We start from the raw sequence: 25262 nt of genomic DNA on the forward strand, positions 1-25262 counted from the left end.
AATCATACTTTCTAGAAATTAGGCCAGAAAATATGAATATTACACGCATAGACAATATTTCTGAAAACACAATCTAAAATGTATTCAGATGAGCATAACTGGGTTAGCTGAATACCACAATAAAAATGGTAAATTTTATTTCTGAGTAAAATATTTAAGTACTAGAGATTATGTAAGGGTTTAAGCTTGTCAGGAAATAAATGACTAGATAAGCCAGGTGACCCCGCCATTTAAATGCTCTCTATGAGGCCAGATGGACATTTGCCAGGGATGTCACACTCACACAGATGACAATTCCAGCATCCACCAGATCATATCTCTACTTTTGTCTCCAAAATCAGGGTGTTTCAAGACAGGTTGACTTCACCCACATGCCCAGTCATAAAAGGGCTCCCTTATCTTTTAACTCTTATCAACACCTTTACAGGATGGATGTACTCCCAACTCCAGGGAACCGCAGATACCATGGCTCCTGTACTCCTGGAACACATCATCCCTTGGTTTGGCATGCCATTTTCCCCGAGCTCCTGGGACATCAACGCTGGTATTACCTCTCCAGGGTCAAGGGCATATCTACTCTTTCATCTGGCTCATTCATCCTTGCCTCTTCTTTACAATCAGGGCATATCTCTGTTTCATTCTAGCCCTGGTCATAGGGTAGGTGTTAATAATCTTTTTTTTTTTTTCTCCTAACAACCTGCCTTCTCCGCTCCCTTAAGAAATAGATGCCTGGGGTCTTCAGAATGGCAGTTAACCAAATAAATGCTCCTTCACCCACACCTCCCACTGAAGGTGATCCCACCAACTCCCAATTCCACTTCCCCATGTTGTCCCATGCCTGTAGGAAGTAGCTAGACTTGAACCAGCACCCTATACCCAAAGAGTCTGGCCTCTCATTTCAAATCCCACCCCTGGGAAAGCCCACCAAAAGTCAGCCCTTCCCTGGGGCTGCTCAAGACCATGCCTATAGGCTATATAAGCCCTTAGCCATATTTGCCATGTGATTCTTCCTCTGCCTTCCCAAGGGTCACCCAGGAGTTGCTTTGCTTTGTTCACTAAACCCAATTTATCAGTTCAGTTTGGTTTGGCTTATAGCATCAATGGCAAAGGAACCCAGCAACTGGGTGTCCAATATTTATCATTTTGATTCCTTGTTCATGAACTAATATCATTCAATGGATATATCAGACTGATAACTCTTGACTTATAAAACCATCGGTTTTGCCAATATGAGCCTGCTAGGCATATACTGGTTCTGATGGGAGATTCTCTCCTTGTACAACATTCTCGTTGTGGATTGAGATTAGGGCAAATGTAGGTCGGGTTTGCAAAGGCCATCTCTGGATCATCTTTCCTCAGCTTACTGTCATCCTCATAGCAAATATTAGCATCTACTATGATCCAAATATTGTATGATCTGCTAGAGACACACCTGTGATCCAGACACACCTGTTATAGAGACAGGCCAGGCACTCATGCTCATGGAATAAATATCTGTATTTGTGCATGCATATAGAGAGGTATAAAACAAAAACACATATGCTAATTTTAAAACATAAATCAAGATGGTGTAAGACACCCTAAGAGGGTGACTATTGCTGTGATGAGAAACCATGACCCAGAGTGAGTTAGAGAGGAAGGGGTTTATTTGTCTTACTCCTCCACATTTCTTCAGCATCAAAGGAAGTCAGGCAGGAACTCTAACAGGGCCGGATCCTGGAGCCAGGAACTGATGCAGAGGCCATAAACCGGTGCTGCCTACTTACTGGCTTGCTCAGCCTGCTTTCTTATGCACAACCCACAATGGGCTGGGCCTTCCCCCATCAATCACCAATTAAGAGAATGGACTACGGGCTTGCCTACAGCTTGATCTTACGCACACATTTTCTCAATTGGGATTTCCTCCTCTGGTAACTCTAGCCTGCCAAGTTGACATAAAATTAGCCAGCAGAGATGCCAACTTCATATAGTTCAGTCTACAAGGTCCAAATTATTAGGACGAGACCAGTTAACATAACTCGTCAATAATCTATATACAAGCACTGCATGCTTACTCGGAAAGCATGAGATCACCCACATTTGTTTAGGCATACAGTATTTTTAAAGTCTCCTCTCTACCTAAGAGGCTTGTTTGGGAAGGTCTAGGCATTGGTTTCCTTTCAGGAACACAGACGTACAGTTCAGGTTGTGTAGGGAAGAGATTAAGCTGGAGTTAAAATTTTAAATCATTTAAATCTTTAGATCATGCCAAACACCTGTCTTAAAATGTTACAAGACTATTTCACAATTCATTTTCACATTATGGCTTCCAGAGTTAAATGAACTAGTTCACAAATTTTCAGCATATTTACTTCAGTAGAATAAGATGAGTATCAGTTTCCCAGTCTTCAGGTAAATACCATAGATACTTATACTACAGTGTTCCAACTGTTGTGGATGGAAAGTAAACACAGACATGAAAATAATGTTTAACAACAACCCACCCCACCTAATGTTTTGCAGCTAACCATTTATTAACTGTACACAATAAGAATTCCTTCCTTACTGGTGTGAAAAATTAATACAATTAATCACGATACAAGTTTTCTAGTTGGGCAATGGTGGTGCACTCCTTTAATCTCAGCACTTGGGAGGCAGAGGCAGGTGGATCTCTGAGAGTTCACGGCCAGCCTGGTCTACAGAGTAAGTTCTAGGACAATCAAAGCTACAGAGAGAAATCCTACCTCATAAAACAAATACAAGTGTTCTAAGGACTATTACTATTTACAGTGTTAAGAAGTAACCAGGGCAGAGCTGAAGAGATGGCTCAGTGATGGATGGCTCACTGGCTGCTCTTCCAGAGGTCCTGAGTTCAATTCCCAGCAACCACATGGTGGCCCACAACCATCTACTATGGGATCTGATGCTCTCTTCTGGCACACAGACCATACAGATAAAGTACTCATAGATCCTGAAAAGTAAGATAAAAATAATTAGGAAAAAAAAAAAGCAGTTGGAGAAGGGGCTTAGCCAACTAGGAAAAGGAGCTGAGATTTTGTTGTGAGATGGTAGTGCACGTCTTTAGTCCCAGCATTTGGGAACCAGTGGCAGGTGGATCTCAGTGAGTTTGAAGCCAGCCTGGTCTACAAAGCAAGTTCCAGGACAGCTAGCTAAACAGAGAAATCCTATCTCAAACAAACAAACAAACAAACCCAAACCAAACCAAACCAAACAATCAAACAAACAAACAAAAAGCAACCAGGGCAAACTCTTGGTTCCCTATCACGTTCTAGCAGAGGAGCAAAGTAAAAACAGCCCCACATTAGATCAGACTCAGACTGGGCTCTGCTGTGTTTACCCTCAAGGGGTCCTATGTAAGTAATAACTCATCTGACATTAAGTGACAATAGCCCTGTAAAGGAAGAAAGGGATAAGCAATACAATGTCAAAGCTCTGAGGAGACGGCAAAGTGCCTGCTTACTTCAAAGAGCTACAGCATCTTGTTTCTTGGGGCAATTAAGAAAATCAGAAGTTCAAGGTCATTTTCAACTACATAGAGAGGGAATTTGAGGTGAAACCCTGTCCTCATCGTTCCCCTGCAAAAAAAATGTTGGGGGTATAGCTAAAGTATAGAGTGCTTTCTTAGCAAACAAAAAGCCCTGGGATGGAGGGAGAATACCAGGACTGGTACTTACTCTGTAGTACCACAGAACCATCCCATGCACATACCACCCCCCTTTTTAAGAATGGAAAACAATAGTGAATTCTTTCTATATGTCACTGAGTGAAGGCCTTGGTGGACTATGTGCTCCTGAGGAATTAAAGGGTGCCTTCATCACTCTTTTCTGCCTTTGTCAAAAACTGAGGCTTCAATAAAGCCCGGAGTTCCCAAGAGATCCAGGGATTCCATCCAGAATTTTTGGTTTAAATGTTAATTCAAAGTAATTTTTCAAGGCTTATATTATCAAGAATGCTTGGCCTTAGATAGATGGAATGTCTGTTGGATACCAAATAACCTTGACAGGGAGGTTGTGGCAGCTTAGCACTCACCTGAGCTATAGCTGTCAGTAGATGACTGAGAGATGGAACGAGACAGAGATCGACGCCCAATTTTGGTAGGACGCTTGTTGAATTCCTGCTTCTGGTCAGCAAACTGGATCTGCTAAGAAAAGGAACCCTTGTTATAGAAGGAAAAGAACTTTTGTTACATATCTTAGTCACTGTTCTACTGCTGTGAAGAGACACCATGTCCAAGGCAACTCTTATAAGAGAAAGCACTTAATTGGGGGTTTGCTTTCAGTTTCGGAGGTTTCATCTATCATCATGGTGGGGAGCATGGTAGCATGCAGGCAGACACTGGAGTAGTAGCTAAGAGCCACATCCTGATCCACAGGAAGAGAGAACTGGGCCTACCATGGGATTTTGAAACCTGAAAGCCCACCCACAGTGACATACCTCCCCCAGCTATCCTCAAACAGTCATCTCTGATGACTAAGCATTCAAGTATGTGAGCCTTTGGGGGCTGTTCTCATGCAAATACCGCATTATATATGAAGAAAACATACTTCGATTTTGAGGAAGCAATTTATTCACAGCTTGTATTATTACAGAATGTTACCTTCACTTGTAGTTTATTTACTTAAATAAGCCCATATTTGGGGGCAAAGGATGTGGCTCAGTTGGTAGCATTCTTTCCTTGAATGCATCAAGACCCTGGTATAGTCTCTAGTACTGAGTAAGTTGGGACTAGTGGCACAGCCCTGTAAATCCAGCCTTTGGAGGTGGAGGCAGGAGAATCAGAAGTTCAAAGTCATGTTCAATTACATGGGAGTTTGAGCCAAAACTCTGTCCCCTCCTTCCTCTCAAAAAAATTAGGAATAAGCCGGGCGGTGGTGGCACACGCCTTTAATCCCAGCACTCGGGAGGCAGAGGCAGGCGGATCTCTGTGAGTTCAAGGCCAGCCTGGTCTACAAGAGCTAGTTCCAGGACAGGAACCAAAAGCTACGGAGAAACCCTGTCTCAAAAAATCCAAAAAAAAAGAAAAAAGAAAAAAAAAGTTGGGAATATAGCTGAAGTATAGAGTGTTTTTTACCATGCAAAAAGCCCTGGAATGGATCCCTAGAACTGGGGAGGGGGTGGAGAAGATGACTTCTTTGGAGCGAAGTAAGGTAGTATACCCCTGTAATCCCAGCACTCAGGTGGTCAAGGCAGAAGAAACACAGTAAGTTCAAAGCTAGCTTGGGACGCACAGTGAAAACCCTTGTCTCCAAAAGCAATGAAACAAACAAACAAACAAAAAGGATTGTTTTGGAAAGAAGAATAATTTTTCATTTTTCTCCCAATTTTATCAAATGTAAGTCTTTGATTTACTGACTGCATACTTTGTACACTCTACCTGTGACACAGAGATGAGCAGTGTGAAGCTTAGATGACATTCTTAGGAAGGAAAGTCATACTCAGAAACACTTGCTATTGCCTCACTGGAAATGCAAAGCTGGAAAAAGAAACCTTTGGAATTCTCTGTGCATCCACACATCAGGATGAGAAAACAGCAAGGTACAAAAAACCAGATGGACTTGCCTCGACTGTAAGCTTCTCAGTGTGGTACGCTAATTTTAAAGAAGGTTTTCTTATTCAGACAGAACAGTCTACATTTTCACTGAAATCCTGGCTATGCCATTATTCATAAGCTTTGTGATGTTGGTCAAGGTGATTTTTTTTGTGTGTGTGAACTTCATTTTCCCTTAAATACAACAGAAATAAAAGTACCCAGGTTTTGGAGAGGGTTAAATGAGACAGTTCATTGTCTGTGAAACACAGCATGAGATCAACTCGCTAACTTCCCCTCCCCTACAGCAAGTAACCACTTTAATTTGCAAAAGATTTTCTAAGATATGTTAGCTTTTTAGATACCAATAAATAAAATAATTTTTAATGTTTAGTATCATAAAATACTTTAAAAGCCATAAGCTTGATTATTAATAACAACTACAGATGTGGAATGAGTGGATGATTGGACTGATTATATACTCAAATCACACGCTGTAGGTTATATTTAAAAAATTATCTGATAGTGACTTTCTTGTTTTTATCTATGACATTTTTTATCTATGTTTCCTACAGTTGGTGGTTGCTGCTGGTGCGTTAATAATCAAAGGTCCTATCACTTACTTTATTAATAAGTTTTTACTAACTGACCATTTACACAGGTGCTTAGATGGTTCTTCTGGATCCAGAGTGGCATAGAGAAAAGAATCAAAGACCTGACAACTGATTCTAACTTTTATGATATACAAATGGCTCTTCCTCGGGCAGAGATCAGAAGGAAATCAGTGGCTGCATGTCCTGTGCTTTGAGGTAACTCCTGAGTCACTGAGCACTGCGACAAGGGGACCGATGCCAAAATGAAAGCTTAGTCCTCCCTGCCGCTGGGGAATGTACAGCATTTCCACAGCTACAACAAAAATAAGTAAACAAAGCCTGCACAATGCTTTCGAGTTTGCACACAGTTTTCATTGTAATAGGGCTATTCATTGGGTTAGGTGCTCATTGCAAAACATAAAGTGACAGGTTTGATTATTCTGCTAAAGTACCAATTTATTTCAAAAAGGATAAAGTGCCCTTTTTTATGTGCTCCAACGGGAGGTCCATGAATCTTTATGTACTTCTAGCACAGCATTCAACACATGGTCTTCCTTTCTATCTTCTGTAAGCCTATGAATTACAGGCTCCTTAGGGGCTGAGTTTTATTCATCCTTATGTTCTCCGGCATACACAGACACCTGCCATATCCTATGGGCCCAATCATATGCTGAATCAAGGAGCCTGGAGGAGTTTATCCCAGCTTCATGGTCTGTATTTGAGGGAATAGTAGTAAGCATTAAGTCTGCATAGTGTAATTTTAAGGGTTAGAAAAACTGGTAAAGGAAAGGTGGAGAAGTGCAAGATAATTGCATGCCTCATTCTTCAGAGGCCCGTCAAGGAAAAGAGATGAATGTCTTTCCAAAGACCACAATAAGGCAGTGTCTTCAGCAGTGCCTCCCTTAAAAGAAAAAAAAAGCCTAAAAGATAACCTTAGATGTGCAACACAACCTCCCTCCCGAAGATAGCCACACACACTGACATATCAGCCACATGTGTGTGCACACACACATGCATGTGTACATATCCACCACTAGAGGGGGCAAGTCACTTCCTCTGAGTTACCCCTGAGCCTTGTTCTATATAGTCTTTCAGTTGTGATTCCCTTCACCAACTTCATCTCTTTGGGCACTAAAGAACTAGGCTGTACACAGAAAGCAAGTCTTGCTAAATTCTCACCAAATTCAAGGCCCCCCTCCTGTGTTTTTAATATACAAGAATATTAGTGAGAAACTACTTAAAATAGTAAGCTATACAATTTCCCAATAAATGTTTCCTTTTCACTGATAACCAAACCTGAATTAAATGAGGCATCTCTGCTGCAAAACAATGACCTGCCGGGCCAGTAAGGGACTTTGGCAGAATCTATCAACATTTACCTGACTTTCCTACCTTGTCAGAAACCCGAGTCCTTGCAGGTACCCCTCCTCTCCCACCTCAGCACTGCCTAACAAGGCAAGGGAGGAAAAAAGCCGGTAGAACTGGGTAGCTCACCACAGGCCGGAGGGAAGGATGAAGGCCGGACAGGAGGGGAAGGAGAGTACAAGCAGCTTGCCTTGGACAGTAATGGCCGCAGCAGCAGCAAGACTGGCAAACAGGAGCGTAGCCTCACCTGGGCTTTAATCCCAGAGCTGCTATTGACAATGTACTTCTTCTTGCTGCTCAGCATACTGACGCACTACCAGCCAGTAGACTGTGACATTACCGGCAGTAGGCCACCTCTTTGGTCCAAGGACCCTTGTGGTCTGGCTTTGAAACTTTCTTCATCAGCAATTCTGTTGGCTCTGGTTCCAGCTCGTTACTATTTTTTTTTTTCTCTTTTCAGGGGGGTGGCTGTCTCTGAAGCAGCTCCAGCAACCCTTGCAGCCGTACGGTAGGATTTAATAAAGCAGCTCTGCTAGAGGCTCATCAGCCATTCCTAAGTCTGGATGTTTTGCTTTATTGTTATTTTTCCTAACACATTATTACACAGCTCCTCTGACCTCCAAACCTTAACAAGTCCCTAGACAAGGCCCAACATACACGCATACATCAATGACTTATTTATATGACCCGTGCACTCTTCCTGCTATAATTAACTTGCTAATTAGGTTCCCTTTTAACTTTACCTCCTCCTTTTCTATGTCAGATGATTTTAGTTAGCTTCATCTCATTAGAAAAAAAATTAACTACAGAGCCACTGAAACAATCGGGGAATTTATTAAGAGAAGAAAAAACATTAATGGTATTAAGTGGTCAGGAGCCGTATTCTATATATACACTGCCCTTGAGTTAGCCAGGCAGGGGACACTAGATTCAGCTCTGTTACCAAGGAAATCAATTTTCTCATTTTTTTTTAACTCTCGATTCTTTCCTTAATACTTAATTGCATATTTATTTTTCTATTTATTTATTTATTTATTTATTTACTATTTACTTATTTGGACACAGAGTCTCACAATGCAGCCCATACTGGCCCTGGAATTAGAGATCTTCCTTCCTTAGCCTTCCAGAGGTACCACCATGCCCAAGTTTGCATATTTTCTATACAGATTTTTTACATTCAGTACCCAGTTTTAACTCAAGACTGATGCTTATTTAGTATTGAGTGACCAGTTCACTTTTTCCTTATTAAAAAAAAGCATATTTTGGGGTTAAAGAGATGGCTCAGTGGGTTAGGAGTCCTTGTTTTGCAAGCATGGGGACTTGAACTGGAATTCTCAGTACTAATGTAAAATGTTGGGCCTGGCTTGCATGTACTCATGACCCTAGCACTTTGGCATGAAAACAGTCAGACCCTGAGAGCTCACAGGCCAGCCAGCCTAGTGGAAATGGCAAGCTTCCAAGTTTCTGGGTCAGCAAGAGACCCTGTCTTAAGGCAGACAGCAATGAAAGACCCCAACATCACCCTCTTAACGTCTCCTGTGCATATGCAATATGGGGAATTCACACACCCACACTCACATGCATACACACACAAAATAAAAAATGTGTTTCCTGGAAGGTGTGATCACAAAGGAGAATGTATCACTGAGTTCTCAGAATCACAGCAAAGTTATTACATGCAAAATAAAGATTCAGCCAAATAGAAACAGAATCGTCTTATTTATTATGATTTCTGACAGGAGCCCGAGGAATGCTACCCTAGACTGCCTGCTACAGATTTGGGTGGGAATATGAATTGATGAGAGAGAAGAGAAAGAAAAAAAGATAGAGCAGAAAAACTGCTTGTTGAGTTCAAGAAAAGCCAAAATGATAGCTTGCTTTACAAGGATAATCTTTCTTTCCAGAGAAAAGATCATACTGAAGAGAGTTCAGTGACTCCTCTGGGAGAAGAGGAATGCTAATGTGCACCGTGTGCTCACGTGTTACTTCCATGAGTGTATGCAAGAGTCTTTGAAGAGATTTTCCATTGCATTTATTTTGTGTTAGGGGGAGTGGTCAGAGGACACTTGTGGGAGTCAATTCTCTCTAGGTGGGCTCTGGGTATTACACTCAGATCCATCAGCTCGACATCAAGCACCTTTACTTGCTGGGCCATGTATAAGAATCTGAGACGTAAGCATTATTATCTTCATTTGACAAACAGCAAAGTGGTTTTGTTGTGTTATTTAAGTAGTGATGCTGGGAAGAGAACTTACAACCTTTGGTGTTGTAGGCAAGTATTTTTGCCAGAGTTTGATCTCAGTTCAATCTCCAGAATTCATGTAAAGAGAGCCAGTTTGGTGGCTCAAGTTTTTAATCCCAGCACTTAAGAGGCAAAGACAAGCAGATCCTTGGGACTTGCTGGTCAGACAGCATAGCTTACTTGGTGAGTTCCAGGACAGTGAGGCTCTGTCTCAAAAAGAGATAGACAGTGACCAAGAAACAATACCCAAGTTTGTTCTCCAACATCTACATACACACCACCACACACACACACACACACACACACACAAATGTATGCTGACAAAATAAAGATATAAGAGGGTTTTGAGGACTATATAATGATATACAACCTAAAGTATTGATATTTCTATTCTTTTTTTAAAATATTTATTTATTTAGCCTGTATGCCTGCACACACACCAGAAGAGGGCACCAGATCTCATTATAGATGGTTATGAGCTACCATGTGGTTGCTAGGAACTGAACTCAGGACCTCTGGAAGAGCAGCCAGTGCTCTTAACCTCTGAGCCATTTCTCCAGCCCTATTTCTATTCTTTTAAAGCAAAAATTCATAATCTAGAATACAGAGATGTCTATAATTCCTAAAAGAGATAGCATAAAGTTTTAGTCTCATTGCCAAGTAGAAATTGTTCAAATATTCCTGAAGACGTCTCTTTCCAAGCCAAATGAACAGTCTAAACAAAATTTACTTATAAAAGGAATTACTTTTGCCCCAAAGAATTCTGCAGCAAGCTGGCTCTATGTTCCAGAAGGTTAAGCAACCAGATTTCACACAGAAAAATACCAAGCACTACAGAGAGGTTGGATGGGAGAAAATATTAAAATGTGAAAACAGTTATTGTCATCTCCATAGATCCAACACAAGATATTTTATCTGACAGGAGAGCATAAAGATTTATCAGGAAAGATAAAATATATTAATAAATCTTTATAGGATGAGTTCTCCAACTCCCCAGCAGTTTAACAGCCTGAATAAAGCTAAGCAAATTCTTCAGATGAAAATAGGCTTTGGCAGGAGTTTCCAGTGACTGTTGGGAATGTCACCTAGATGGTCTAACTTGTCACTTATCGAGCTTGGAGTTCTTCATACTATGTCCTAGCTTGTATTCCTGCAATCACAGGCAAGTATTCTTGCCTGGATTTGATTTTAGTTCAATCTCCAGAATTCATGTAAATACCCAAGAATATGGCTGAACTGGTTACCAGTTCCAGGGCACACACACCCACTTTGGTGGTGATTACTAACAATGGCTGCTGGGTGGGAGGATGCAACTCAACTCTGTGTTCTTCCAGAAAAGGCTTGTAAGAGGCCTCTGTGTCCTTTGTTAGCAAGGCCACAGCACTTGCTAATATGTGTGCATTACATATTAGTGTATGAATGCAATGCAGATATTTACCAAAACTTTCTTGATATTTTGGGCCCATGTGGAAGCTTTCTATTGGGAATTAAATGTTACTTCTGCAGTTTGCAGATAAGGTCTGGAAATCTATAGACAAGCACTAGAGGCACACAGTGGCTAACTGCTGGCTAAGCAGCTGGCAGGGTCACCTTCAGACTGGTCAGAAGTTAATGACTTGTGCAGTATCTGAAAGAAAGCTTCAAAAGTCTTTGACAAAGAAAAAAAAGCAAACGAGCCAATGGCGTTACTGAAGACAAGCCTCTCCCTACGGTTCCCCACTGCTCTTGTATTGATTAAAGGCACTTTCCTAGTTTTTGAAATAAAAGGCTAGGTGAGAGAGATACATTAAAACATTTAAAATGTCCTCCACACACTAGGAAGCCCTAGGTTGAACGCCTTAGGCAGCAGTCCTAAGACCCTTAGGGTTGTTTTCCTGTCTACGTAAACAGAGAAAAGGTAAAAGAATACAGACTCAGGGGCAGCCCATCATCAGAGCACAACAAGGACTGTCCCTTACAAAGTGTAAGCTGCGAGAAACCTCGTATTGATCTGCAGTGGCACAGTTATGCTCAGTAGGGGTCTTCTGCAGGACTCCTTCACAGAAGCAACAAAATAGCACACCTCACTTCGGTCTCTCCTGTAATAAAACCAAATTTCCTACTCTCTCTTATTAGCACTAAGTAGCTGGAGATTCAAAAACAAAGAAGCAAAACTAAAACAAGAATTAAAAAGCTAGCCAGAATAATTAAGTAAGTCATTTCCAGTACTCTAAATCACTACATTTGAAAGGATCTTATGGATGAATAGAATTTCTTTCCATCAAATATTTTTAAAATGAGCACAATGCTCTAAAATATTTTAAAAACAACAGCAATAGCCCCTATAAAAATGACATAGTAACAAAACAATGCTCAGAATTCTCTGCTGAGCCTTTATCAGATCTGGTATATATGTAAACATTGCTTTAATAGTTATTTTAAGTCCCTAACTTTACAAACACTAAAGAGAACTCACACTATGTTGTAAAAGTGTAACAAGTTTACAATAGGGAAGAATAGAGAGGGGATCCAAGAAGGCAAACTAAAGTTTTAAGAAACCAGTTTGGACACTAAGGAGTTTTCAAATCTACAGTTAAGGGCCTTGAACAGATAGAGGCACCTGCTGCTAAACCTGCCTGATTTCCAGGGAGGGAGCACTGACTCCTGTAGACTGTTCTCCGACCCCCACTTATATGCTGTGGCACATGTACCCCCACCAACAGCAAAATGCAACTTAAAAGGTTTCAAAATCAACACTTGAAATCGAATCCAGAAAGTCAATTTATTGTCACTATTCTTTGTGAGACAGATCAGCTAGAGCCCAGGTTAGCCTCAAACTCATTATGTAGCTGAGGCTGGCCTTGAACTTCTGATCTTCTTGCTGCTTCCCCAAGTGTATAGGATGATAGATTGGTGCCACTCTGCTCCACGATATTTGGTTTTATGTGCTAGTTCTTATCATCAAGTATCAACTTAATTATTCTTTTACTAAAACTATTTGTCAGGCAAATATGGTATTTGGGAGAACTATATGAAAAGAAGTAAAGTTCTTGCCTTGTAGTAATACACAAAGAAGAGCTGACTAAAGAAAAGAAATAGACAGGTGAGGGAGAAATGCTTAAATTTCTTCAGAGACTGGAGAATGCAACACTTTTACAAGTTCTAGGTTTGTGTCCTCCTTTCCCGTATTCTTTCTTATTTCACAGCCACGAGGCACAATTGAGTGCTAACTTGAAAGAGAATACAAAACAATCGAAGAATAATCCATTTGTGTAGTACAGTCACATACGTCAGCCCCTGCCCACCCAAGCAGCCAGGCTTGGCCCTGGCCTACCCGCCCTGAACAGGCCTTCAGCTTCCCTGGCAATTAAGAAGCAGGAGGGACCCAGTGCAAAGAAGTTAATCAGAGGAGTAACACTGTTTTCCCAGCAGAGATCTCAACAGTGGCTTCCCACAGATGGTCCTTGTCGCCTGTCAGAAAAAGGTTCTCCTTTGTTATCAGGAAACAGTAGAGAGGACAAAGGACAGGAGAACTCACCATCCAATCGGGCATGTGAAAAGCAGAGGTGCCCTCATTACCGTCCCACTTCTCCTCCATAGTGCAGGCTTGGCTAAGGTATGTCCTGAAGCAAAAGGGAAAGCCGGTTTGGAAAGGCCAGGGTTACCTGAGGGCCCAAAGAATACCCTGGCCTAGAGATTCAGAAGGTTGGGGGTTAAAAGAAGCTGTTATCTCTTTTCACAGAAGCTTCCTGTTCAAATCAAGATTGTGAGCCAGCTGCCTGGCAAATCTCTCACCAGCCAACCTCAAAGCCTCTGCCTGCCACTTAAAATCAGAGCCGCTGCAAAGCTCTGTACTGCAGCTCCTGCAGGCACTCCAGCCCACTCCTCTGTGGGGACTTCCTGCAGCAACAGGCTGCAGGCTGGCTTTCTTCCCTGAGTATAAGGCCCTGGTTAATTTTCTCCCGCCCCTCAGACACGTCACTGGCAGTGCTGATACCAAGATCAATAAAGAGGAGGTCAAGGAGGCACTCCCCTTTCTTGAGAGCTGCTGATTTGGATCAGTACAGTAAACAGGCGTTTCCTTGAAATCAGAGTTCCTTATGGCTTTCAAGTTCGAACAGCTACAGAATATCCCTGTCTGCTCCCACCAGGGGGCTGGCACCACCACCTATCTCAAGTTTAATTCTTATTGCATTGGACGTTCAGATGAAGCCAGGGAAGATGGTTTTTACAAAGTCAAAATTTTTAAGTAATGCTGAAAAGTTCTGAGACCACAGCTCCCTCTGCTGGCTCCCTGTGGGATGTACAGGAAGGTCTAAGGGGCCTTGGTTGCAGAAACAGCACAAAGCAGACTGAAATGTTTCACAGAAGCTAGTCAGGACCCACCCCCACCTCTAGCATGGGCATACAGGAGAACCAGGGGTTTCAGAAAAGTGTCTCAAGTCCAGTGCTGATTTTTCCTCACAGTTTTGGCATCAGGAAGACAGGATGCCAACAGTGTCCCCCACCCCGTGCAACCATCTAAGTAGAAAGGATCTCAGTTGCTCTGTATTATGTTCTCCCATACAGGTAAGTGTCCTCCCGTCTGAAATCTGGAAAGAAATGTAACTTGAGAAACAGTATGTGTGTGTGTGTGTGTATCTCTGTGTGTGCGTGTCTGTGTGTTTATAAAATCACATATTTGCTTAGTTTATTCCTAGAGGTTGTTATCCAATAAGAGTACCGGTATTTTGTATTATTTGTGACTATTGTGAAGGGTGTTGTGCCCCTGATTTTTTGCTTAGTCTGTTTATCATTTGTATATAAGAAGGTTACTGATTTTTTTGAGTAAATTTTGTCTCCAGCCACATCCCTAAAGGTGTTTATCAGCTATAGGGGTTCTCTGGTAGAATGTTTGGGGTCACTTATGTATATTATCATATCATATGCAAATAGCGACACTGACATCTTCCTTTCCAATCTGTATCCTCTTGATTTCCTTAAGTTATCTTATTGCTTTTGCTAAAACATCAAGTACTATAATGAATAGGTATGGAGAGAGTGGAGAGCCTTCTCCTGTCCCTGATTTTACAGGAATCACTTTAAGTTTCTCTCCATGGAATCTTTGTTGGCTATCAGCTTGCTGTATATTATTGCCTTTATGTTTAGGTATGTCCCTCGTATCCCTGCTCTTTTCAAGACTTTTATCATGAAAGTCTCTTGAACTTTGTCAAAGGCTAAGTAACAAGGAGGGCCGGGGGGGGGGGGGGGGGGGGAGNAGAAGTGATCTTGTGGTGGGTGTACTGGGTTGGGTGGAGATGGGAACATGAGGGATCAGGCTGAGGGATAGATGGAAGGGGAAGAGTACTGAAAGAGATGACTGGAAAGGGGGACAGGTAGAAACCTGGTACAAGGGAAACTCCCAGGAATCCACAAGGATGACCCCAGCTAAGACTCTTAGCAATGGTGGATTCATAGCTTCCAGTGGAGGGTGTGGGATGCTGACCCAGCCACACAACCTTTGACTTAGAGACCTATAGTCTGTCATGCCTGTGGGAAATGGGGGGGGGCAGGAATAAAGGTGACATGGAGAAATTGTGGGAGTGACCAACCAATGACTGGTCCAGCCTCAGACCCTTCTCATGAGAGTGAACCCACCCCTGACACTGCCTGGAGGGCAAGGACCCAGAGACCTAGGATAGAACCAAACAGGATTGGGGGCGGGGTGGGGAAGTCAGTGTAATGATGCCTAATAGATTGGTGCCTAGCCCAATTGTCATTACTGAGAGTTCATCCAGCAACTGATAGAAACAAATGTAGACCCACAGCTAAACATTGGGCTGAACTCAGGGAACCCTGTAGAAGAGCGGGAGGAAGGACTGTACAAGCCAGGGACATCAAGGACATCACAAGGTAACAATGAACCACAGAAACAACTAACCTGGCTCATAGAAGCTCACAGAGTCTGGACCAACAGCCAGGGAGTCTGCATGGGATCAACCTAGGTCTACTACATACATATGTGTGACCTAGTTGTGTAGCTTGGTCTACTTGTGAGACTCCTAGCAGTGGGAGCAGGTGCTATCCCTAATGCTTTGGCTGGCTTCTGGGAACCTATTCTTCATACATGGTTGCCTTGCCCAGCCTTAATACAAGGGGCAGAAGCTTAGTCCTACTTCAACTTGATATGCCATGCTTTGCTGATACTCATGGGAGGCCTGCCTCCTTCTTAACAGAAACAGAAGAGGAGTGGATTGAAGTGGGGAGGGGGGAAGGGGAAGGAAAGGGAAAGGAAGAGGTAGGGAAACTTTGGTCCAGATGTAAAATAAATTAATAAATTTAATTAATTAAAAAAAGAGTACCATAGAGGTCAAGCATGTAATCCCAGCACTATAGAAACAAAGGCAGAGGATCAAACAAAGAGTTTGAAATCAACTTGGTCTACATAGTGAGACCCTGGAGAAGGAGCAAAATACCATGGAGATGACAGGCCTGACAGTGCATTCCTGTAATCCCAGTGTTAGGAGATGAAGTCAAGATGATCATGAGTTCAAGATTATTCTCAGCTACAGAGTAAGTATGAGGCCAGTTCAAGAAAGCAACAGCAGGATGATGTGGGAGTGATTTCTTATTAATAAAGAAACTGCCTAGGCCCATTTGCATTTGATAGGCCAACCCTTAGGTGGGTGGAGAAAACAGAACAGGATTCTGGGAGAAAGAAGCTGTGTGAGGAGTCGCCATGGTTCTCCCGCTCCAGACAGACGCAGGTTAAGATCCTCCCTGGTAAGCCAGCTCGTGGGCTACACAGAATATTAGAAATGGGTTAGAACAATATGTAAGAGCTAGCCATAAGGAACTGGAACTATCCGGGCCAGGCAGTGTTTGAAAGAATACAGTTTCCGTGTAATTATTTCTGGGTATAAGCTAGCCATGCGGGCGGCCGGGTGCCGGGGACGCAGCCCTGCCGCTCCTATTTCAACAGATGGCGCCCAGACGTGATGGGCTAAATCCACTTAAAAACCTGAGAAGGCTTAAAAATAAGGGAGAGAGAGTTTAACACAGATTTTTGCTGTTTTGTTGGTGGCGTGCTGTAGAGAGATTCCTGATTCAGCTACAACAGCAGAAAAATAAGCTACATCATTTTAAAGCGCGGCTTCCTGGGGGCTGTGCTGCCAGCATGAACTCTGGCTTTAAAGCATTTCAAGGCTTTTATGGGACTGGATGTTTGTGTTCCGCTTGGGATCGGAGGAGAGTGCTCTGAGACCGTGCAGATGGCTCAGAGCTCCCCGCCTGCACCTGGGCAGAAGGCAGAATCAGGCTTAGGCAGGCGGAAGAGCATGGCGGATTCCTGCCGCTATACAGAGACGCATTTTCAGACTGCGCAGTGCTCTGCATGTCAGATTTGGCTGTAACTTGGATGAAAAGAGTTTCTGTGCTGCACACTCAGTCTCAGAGTTAAACTGCTGAGTGCGGCTCCAATGTGGACTTGCTGTGTGCCTGAAACTGTGAATGGTTCAGGGGCACCAAATGACTCTGAGGCAGGAGCGGCTGCTCCATGCTGAACTGTGCTGATCTCAGGCAGGAACTACCGTAATTACCTTAAAACCGTGCAGTTAAGGTTTAGACTGGGCAGGACACAGGCAGTACCGTATTACCTGTAAATGGTGCAACTTAAGTTTTTAAGAAATGCTTAACATTTTAAGAAATGCTCCTGTATAGTAAAGAAATTACAGATTCACAATAAAACAGATTCAGACACTGTTGGATAAATGTACGTAGGCTTGGGAAAGAGAAGAAAAAGAATATAAAGAATAAAGTTAATGTCTTAAAAAGAAAAAGGGTAAAGTCTTTAAAGAGACAGAGTACAGAAGTACAGAGAGTTATAGATTAAAAGAAATAAAGAAATATAAGCCACGTAAAAATGGAAAATTCACAGAGAGTCTGGATTATGTACATTGTGTTTTCTTTAAAATTTTTGACTGTGAAGGAGCTAAGTACAGAGAGACATTTCATTACATGGGCTGCCAATCTAAACCAAAATGGATATAAGGGTATTATGATTTCAGAATTTGGGTCTAAGGATATGATGCTTTGGAGAGGGTCTTCTTTTGTTTTTGCAGAGGATGAGACCCTGTGGATTGCATCTATTCCGATTTGGTATGATAGACCACGCCCTCCTGAAAGGTTGCTGTGAATACCCTCAAAAAATTGCTTCGCTCAATTGCCAACTGAGATGAAACTAGCATACAGGTTATATCATGAACAACCTAATTAACGACGCCCCTATTCAGCAGGAAGCAGTTTGTAGAGAAAAAACTACGCCCATGTTCCCAAATATTGTTTATAAATGTTCTTTTACATTTAAAGGGGGATATGATATAGATATGAATAATTTGCATTGGTATGGATTTTATGGTCAATTTTGTTATATGTATATGTATTTTTGATCTTGATTAAGGTATTGTGATTGTGTAGTTCATTTAAAAATGTAATGTATAATTAGGAAATATAGGTTGTTAATGGATAATCATCGCTAATACTTAAGCTTGTAGTCATGTTAGTTAGATTTTCTAGATATATAGAGAGATATTTTAGTTAGATAGGCATTCTTCATATCTTTCAAAGGCTGCAGAATATGGCATTTAAGATATTTTAATAACTTAGGGTTTTTCATGACAATGAGACACATTTGCTCCTGGCAGCACCAATCTATTTCAAGAGGAAGATGGGCATCGAAGAGAATCCTTATGGAGTTTGATAGCCATTTGGGCAAGAAACTGCTCTTGCCTGGACTGTTGCATAAACTGGACACAGAGAACCCGCAGAGAGAGGACTGCTGAACTTGCCTAAAGGTGAGATGACCTTTTGGGGTTCCTGCTTCATGAAAGAGTCTGTGAGACATTCTGCAGGACACAGCAAAAAGTGACTGAACTGTCTTTGGAATTTCTTGCTTGATGAGAATGTCTGCTGGATACTATGGGCCTGTAGGCCGAAGATGGATGCCCCAACGGTACAGAGGAACTTTGGGTGACTGTCCAGGCAGCGAGATGTCTCTGTCATTTCTAGAGTTTTCTTATTTCTTGTTTGATAGGTAATATTATATCCTTCTGGAGTCTTTGATGGAGTTGAAGAATGGTTAGTTATAGTTTTCCTTAGTTATGATAAGAGATAAAATAGATATAAATATTGTAACTGTAATTCTTACTTGATAACTGTTTTGTTATATGTAATTTTACTATGTTAAAGTTAAAGCCTTTCTTTTTTGTTTAAACAGAAAAAGGGGAAATGATGTGGGAGTGATTTCTTATTAATAAAGAAACTGCCTTGGCCCATTTTATTGGATAGAAAATTAGGTAGGCGGAGTAGACAGAGGAGAATGCTGGGAAAAAGAAGCTGTGTGAGGAGTCGCCATGGTTCTCCCGCTCCAGACAGACGCAGGTTAAGATCCTCCCTGGTAAGCCAGCTCGTGGGCTACACAGAATATTAGAAATGGGTTAGAACAATATGTAAGAGCTAGCCATAAGGAACTGGAACTATCCGGGCCAGGCAGTGTTTGAAAGAATACAGTTTCCGTGTAATTATTTCTGGGCATAAGCTAGCCATGCGGGCGGCCGGGTGCCGGGGACGCAGCCCTGCCACCGCTCCAATTTCAACAGCAGGAAGAGTACCACAAAAGACCGAAAGTATTGCTAGATGGTAAAGCAGTTATCTAGCATGTGCAAGGCCCTAGTTAGATTCAGTCCCTACCATAGGAAGCCCAATAACATGGACCTGGAACCACCAGAGACTCTGTAACAATAACAACAACAACAGCAATAATAATGCTGGGCGAAGAGGCGCATGCCTATAATCCTAGTACTCAGGAGACGGAGGCAGGTGGATCTCGGTGAGTCTGAGGTCAGTCTGATCTACATACACAGTGAGTTCCACAGCCAGGGCTACATAGTGAGATGCTGTGTAAAGGAAAAATAGTCATTGTTATTATGTATGAACAGAAGCGTTGCCAAAGCAGATGTGTGGAGGGCAGAGGACAACGTTTTGACATCAGATGACCAGGCTTGTGCAGCTAACACCTTTATCTGGTGAGCTATCTTGCTGGCCCAGCACTAGTGTTAATTTCTGATGTAGAGGATAATTTAACAGAAGCTAATAATCATAATATAATTATTATTACAGCCTTGTTCACCTCTGGCCTTCATAGCTTAAAAGAATGAATTCTGTGGGTATGGGAACAGAGCAAAGCATTGTAGTACTTAGGAAGAGCTGTTGGAAGATGCCAAAGAAGGCAGAATTCCACTATCTGACCAGCAGCCTAGACCAGGTGAGCTGTATTACCTGCTGTTTCCTGCGGTGGAGGGAGGAATACAGATGGCAGCCATGAGCAAGCTGATTTTGTAATCAGGTAACTATGGGTGAGAATCCAGATGCTGCCACTTTATTCTTGCTATCCTGCCAGCTTTTCAATCCAAAAATGAAAGTTAAACAGCAATCTCCCAGTCTGATGGGGACTCTAGAAAGAGCACATATACTAAGGCCATAATTACCATTAATAATGTCGTCTCTTAAATAATGTCATCACTATGCATGTCCTTTCCCACCTCAGGCCATTGCTCACGACATTTCCTAAAGCAAATGTGCTTAGTTTATACCGTTACTTCCTTCACCCTCACTCCTTCAGACTCTCCAGATTCAGCTGGAACAATAGTGTTCTCATGGAATGGCGCCTAAAATGAGGACTGTCTCTTTCCTTTAATATTGTTCTTTGACCACACCACCATTCCTGGCCTTCTTCATCATAGTGGCTGCATCCACGTGTTCACTCCTCATTAGATGCAGATTTCTGGGGGTGTAGCCAACTCTGACTTGACTGTAGTGCCTGGCTTGTAGGAGGAGCCTAAGAAACTATCACATAAGTTCTAAAATTCTGTATGCTAGGGACAACTTGCATAAATCAATATATTCAAAATGTTTACATCCATTTTATAGGATTTGGCACATTATCTTATAAGGATTAATATTACTGACCTATTTCCTGGTGAGGTTTTTAAAGGTATTTAATCCTTATTGTATCACCTCTGCATGAACACCTGATCTACTCTCCACAGCTTGATCTGAATCACTTGTAAACTATTCTGATCTACATCATAATGGAGTCTTCAAGAACAAAACAAGGTCAAAGTCTGTGTTATTGCTGAAGGGGAGCCTAACCCTTAGATTTACACATTTCAACAACCAGCAAGTTACCAGATACTCTTATTTATATTCCCTGCATAATGACTGAGTGAACAATCATTTACCACTACCTTTATGGTAGTGGTAAACCATGGGGGCAAATGACTTTGAAGGACACTATGGTTAGCAATAAACCCAAGAAAGTATACCACTTTGGCAGTGCAAACATTATAACTTTTTTGTATATTTTAACTAAAATATACTTCATTTCAAAGCTACAACTTTACCCTCTCCCTTTCTGTACTGTCTTTAAAATGAAAACACAATGGCTATTAATCTAAGAACTTAGGGTGTATTAAATGACGTGAACTATGTAAGATCTAAGATATAGGGTAGGTATCCATTAGAAACTTGATTCCAATAGAATTACAAATCACTACGATGGGTTCTAGAAGGATCATCTACAACCAAAGCAAGAGTGATACTACTACACATGATTATAGAACATTTAGGTGAGGCAGTAGCTATGTCAACAAACCACACTAGCTCCAGAAGCCACCTACATCAAAACAGCTCAGGAGAAGCTCACTTTAACTCCAAGGACAGCTAAATGCCCTGTATACCAGCTGTGTTCCAACCAGCTGTGACCTGACAGTGCGATCATAACCTCTAAGATCATGTCAGCTAACCCAGAGTCAGGGTGAGCATGTGCTCAGGGCTGAGAAGACAGAAAGCCAGGGTTTCTACAGGCCAGAGCCAGAGAAGCACTAGCATCAGAGAAGTCACTGTGTGGTAGAGTTATAAGGCACAGGACAATGAATGAAAGGGTCTCCTAAGATTATCACCACGGCTATATTAGACTTTGGAAATCACCTGAGGATTCTCAAGATAAACTGAAGGAAAGAGTGGACTGTGAAATAGCAACACATTTTGGTCCAACAGTCAGTATTTCTAATTCATTTAGTTTCTCAGAGGCCTTAAGAAAAAGTAGCCATGAATCTTTAGTTACATGGCTATTGGTTATTAAAGTCTAAAGTTCCCATCCACTGAGTTCAAAGATCAGTCTATTAAGTTATGAGGCTGGTTAGAATGGTTAGGCCCCAGATCTCCCTGGCTGGTTATGGTCACCTGCTTTTGGTGCTATTAGGAAGTAATGGAAGCTTTAAGAGCCGGGGACTCATTAGAAGGTACTGGGCTATTGGGGCTGTGCCTTTAAAAGGGATATTGGACCCTGGCCCCTTCCTCTTTCTTTGCTTCCTGACTGCCATGAGACAACAAAAAACACTCCTGCCAGGAAGTCTGGCCACTCACCACAGGCCCAAAGCACTGTGGCCATATGACCACAGACGAACATCTGAAACCAGGACACAAAATGCCTTCCTCCTTTCTAAGTTGTTTACCTCAAGCATCTTGTCAGAAGAGAATGCTTCCACACCTCTTCAAGGGTGAGATGTCAATGCCAACGCAACAGCATGACGTGAGCCTCCCTCATGTCTATATCCCCATCCACTCACCACTCAGCCCTCCTGTGTTCTGAAGATTCAACATGGACACATCGCCATTACTGGTAAAGACTTAAACAGGTCTTTAAGTTAGCTCCAGCACTTACTGGGCTATCGTCTGCAGGCAAACTATATACTTTTGCGGGGCAGGTTGAGACAGGGTTTCTCTGTGTAGCTTTGGAGACTGGAGACTGTCCTGGAACTCATTCTGTAGACCAGGCTGTCCTCCAACTCACAGAGATCCGCCTGCCTCTGCCTCCTGAGTGCAGGGATTAAAGGTGTGCGCCACCACCGCCTGGCAAACTATGTACCTTTTAGTGTCTTTGTTTCCTCACCCATTAAAACATGATAATAATACCATTCTTATAGTGTTGGTTTCTTTTAAAGTTTTTATTTTATGTGTATAAGTATTTGTCTGCATGTATTCATGTACACTATATGTGTTCAGTGCCTGCAGAAGCCAAAAGAGGGCACCAGATCCCCTGGAAGTGGAATTACAGGTGATTGTGAACTCCTCTCTGGGTACCGAGAACCAAACCTAGGTCCTTGAAAGAGCAATAAGTGCTCTTAACTATTGAGCCATCTTTATAGTCTTTATATTTTTAAAATAAAGATTAACAGATATGTTTATATAAATCCAGTACCAGGAAGCTACATTGCCCCCAAGCTAGACTGCCTGGTCAAATCTCTCCACTTATTGTGTAACCTTGAATAAACTACCTATTCTTCTTGTGTCTGTTTTCTCATCTGTTCAAGGGAAATTTGGTGCTGGGGTGAGGGCTCAATGGGTAAAAGCACTTACTGCAAGCCAAGCAAACTGAGTTCAATTTCTGGGGTCCAAACAGTGGAAAGAGAGAACCAACTCCTGAAAGTTGGCCTCTGACTTCCATACAAATACCACTGTACATGTTATGTACATACAGACACACAGATAGGCACACACAGAGATACACTCAGACATACGCACCCCAAACAAACAGATAAGTGAAAGCAAAACAAAACAAAAACCAAACAAAAAGCACAGCTGGGCATGGTGATACACATCAATAATCTCTTGCTCAGGAGGCAGAAGCTGGAGAACAAGACACTCAAGGGAACTACATGAAGCCCTGTAGCAAAACAAAGGATGGTAGAAAGTACACCAAACAGAACCATAGCTGAAAGCTGTTGGTGCTGTGTAAAGTTTATTATTATTGCTAATAACATGTACAATCTGTTTCCCAACACACCCAAATCCAGTTTTGAATTTTTGTTGTTTTATTTGAGACAGCCTCATGTAGCCCAGATTGGTTTCAAACTAATGATCCTCTACTTCTGATCCTCCTGTCTCTATCTCCCAAGTGCTGGGATTACAGGCATGTAATAGTAAGTACACTTTTGTTATTTGTTTGTTTTTCAAAACAGGGTTTCTCTATAGCTTTGGAGCCTGTCCTTGAACTAGCTCTTGTAGACCTGGAGTGCTGGGATTAAAGGTGGCTGGGAATCAAATCCTGAGCCTCTAGGCAAGTAAGTACTCTACCAAATATATCCTCAGCCCCAAATCTCTTTTCTTCTTGTGTAGTGAATTCATTCATTTAATCAAACCATGAATATTCACTGATGTCTACCTTGAGCTAGAAGCCTAGAGACAGTCCCTGCCTTCAAGATGTCTACAGGTTCAATCTCTAGCACCGGGGAGGACGGGGTAGGGGAGGGCAGAGCTAGACATAGCTCAGTGAAATGCTTGTCTAGCATAGACAGGGCCTGGATTCAACTCCCATCATGATAGCCAATCATTCAATGTAAGAAAACGCATTATCCAAGAAAAGGTCAGTATGGGGTGTGGCAGTGTTCTATTAGGAGTGTTACATCAGAGAAGCTCCATTAAAGTGGAAAGAAAAGGGAGACTGGGAGTTACTGGTGTGTGGTGAGGAGTGGGCTAGTAGAGGGAAGAACACACACTCCACAGCATCTCTTGCTGTATCTCCTTTCTTCCCAATAGCAGCTGCCTGAGGCCTGACCATAATCATGTCCATCTAAAAGTCAATGCTACCCAAAGACAAGTGTGCTACCCACAGACATTTGTTGAAATCTTAGAATTCTAATCTGACTTAGTAAGTCTCAGCTGATGCCCAGAGTGCTGAGATGCAGCTCTGAGAAGAACTGAGATAATTCCACTCCTGTGTTGATTGGCATGTTCAATTCAACTTAGTTTTATACATGACTATCAACAGGTTGCTTGTTTTAAATCTGATCATATCACTTTCTTGTTTATAATGCTCCCAAACTGCGTTCCCCTTCTCACTGTACTCAAAATCAAGTTCCAATCCTAGCATGTTTTGCCTTGGCTTCTGCAAGAACCCTAGCTCTCCACATTGTCCTACTTCCATACAGTGAGCAAATGCTTAGCTGTAAATTCCTTCAGTACACATTTTCAGCTCCTGGTCTAGGTTGGGAATGAATTCTAAACTAGCCTCAGTGGCATGCTATAATTCCAACACTCAGAAGATAAAACAGAAAGATCAGAAGTTTATGGCAGCCTTGGCTACACAGTGAGTGGGAGGTCAACTTGGGCGTGAAAACTTGTCTCAAAGTATCAAACAAATAGAGCTAGGGAAATGGCTTAGTGGGTGCCTGTCATGCAAGCCTGAACCTTGTGCACTTCTTGAACCCATATAATGCACGCCCAGTGTCACTACAGAAAACCACGAGGTAGAGGCAGGAAAATCACCCAGCTCACAGGCCAGTTCGCCTGGAGGCACCAGAAAGACACAGAGATCTAGTCTCAAAACAGACATGGAAGGTGAGAACTGATTCCAGAAAGTTGTCCTCTGACCTCCCCAAAGGGTCACAACCCCAGGTTGAAAACCACTGATCTTATTCCTGTATTTCAAGTGCCTAACATTTAGTAACCTAGCAGTGAA

At 42.2% G+C, this 25262-nt stretch overlaps 1 protein-coding gene across 5 annotated transcripts in view; it reads right to left on the reverse strand.

Moving 5' to 3' along the window:
• Ahcyl2 (adenosylhomocysteinase like 2) overlaps positions 1-25262 on the reverse strand; it is a 167025-nt gene that overhangs the window by 50387 nt on the left and 91376 nt on the right. For 2 of the 5 annotated variants that reach the window (XM_050141523.1, XM_050141521.1), the window contains one exon: positions 4030-4141. In XM_050141523.1, the coding sequence (XP_049997480.1) occupies positions 4030-4141 (112 nt within the window). Of the gene's footprint in view, positions 1-4029; positions 4142-13244; positions 13559-25262 lie in introns of those variants that run through there. The other 3 variants (XM_050141525.1, XM_050141524.1, XM_050141522.1) reach the window with 3 other exon arrangements.

Source organism: Alexandromys fortis, unplaced genomic scaffold (assembly GCF_014885135.2).
Source record: "Alexandromys fortis isolate MF-2015 unplaced genomic scaffold, M_Fortis_MF-2015_v1.1 scaffold_44, whole genome shotgun sequence".
Taxonomy (NCBI): Eukaryota; Metazoa; Chordata; class Mammalia; order Rodentia; family Cricetidae; genus Alexandromys; species Alexandromys fortis.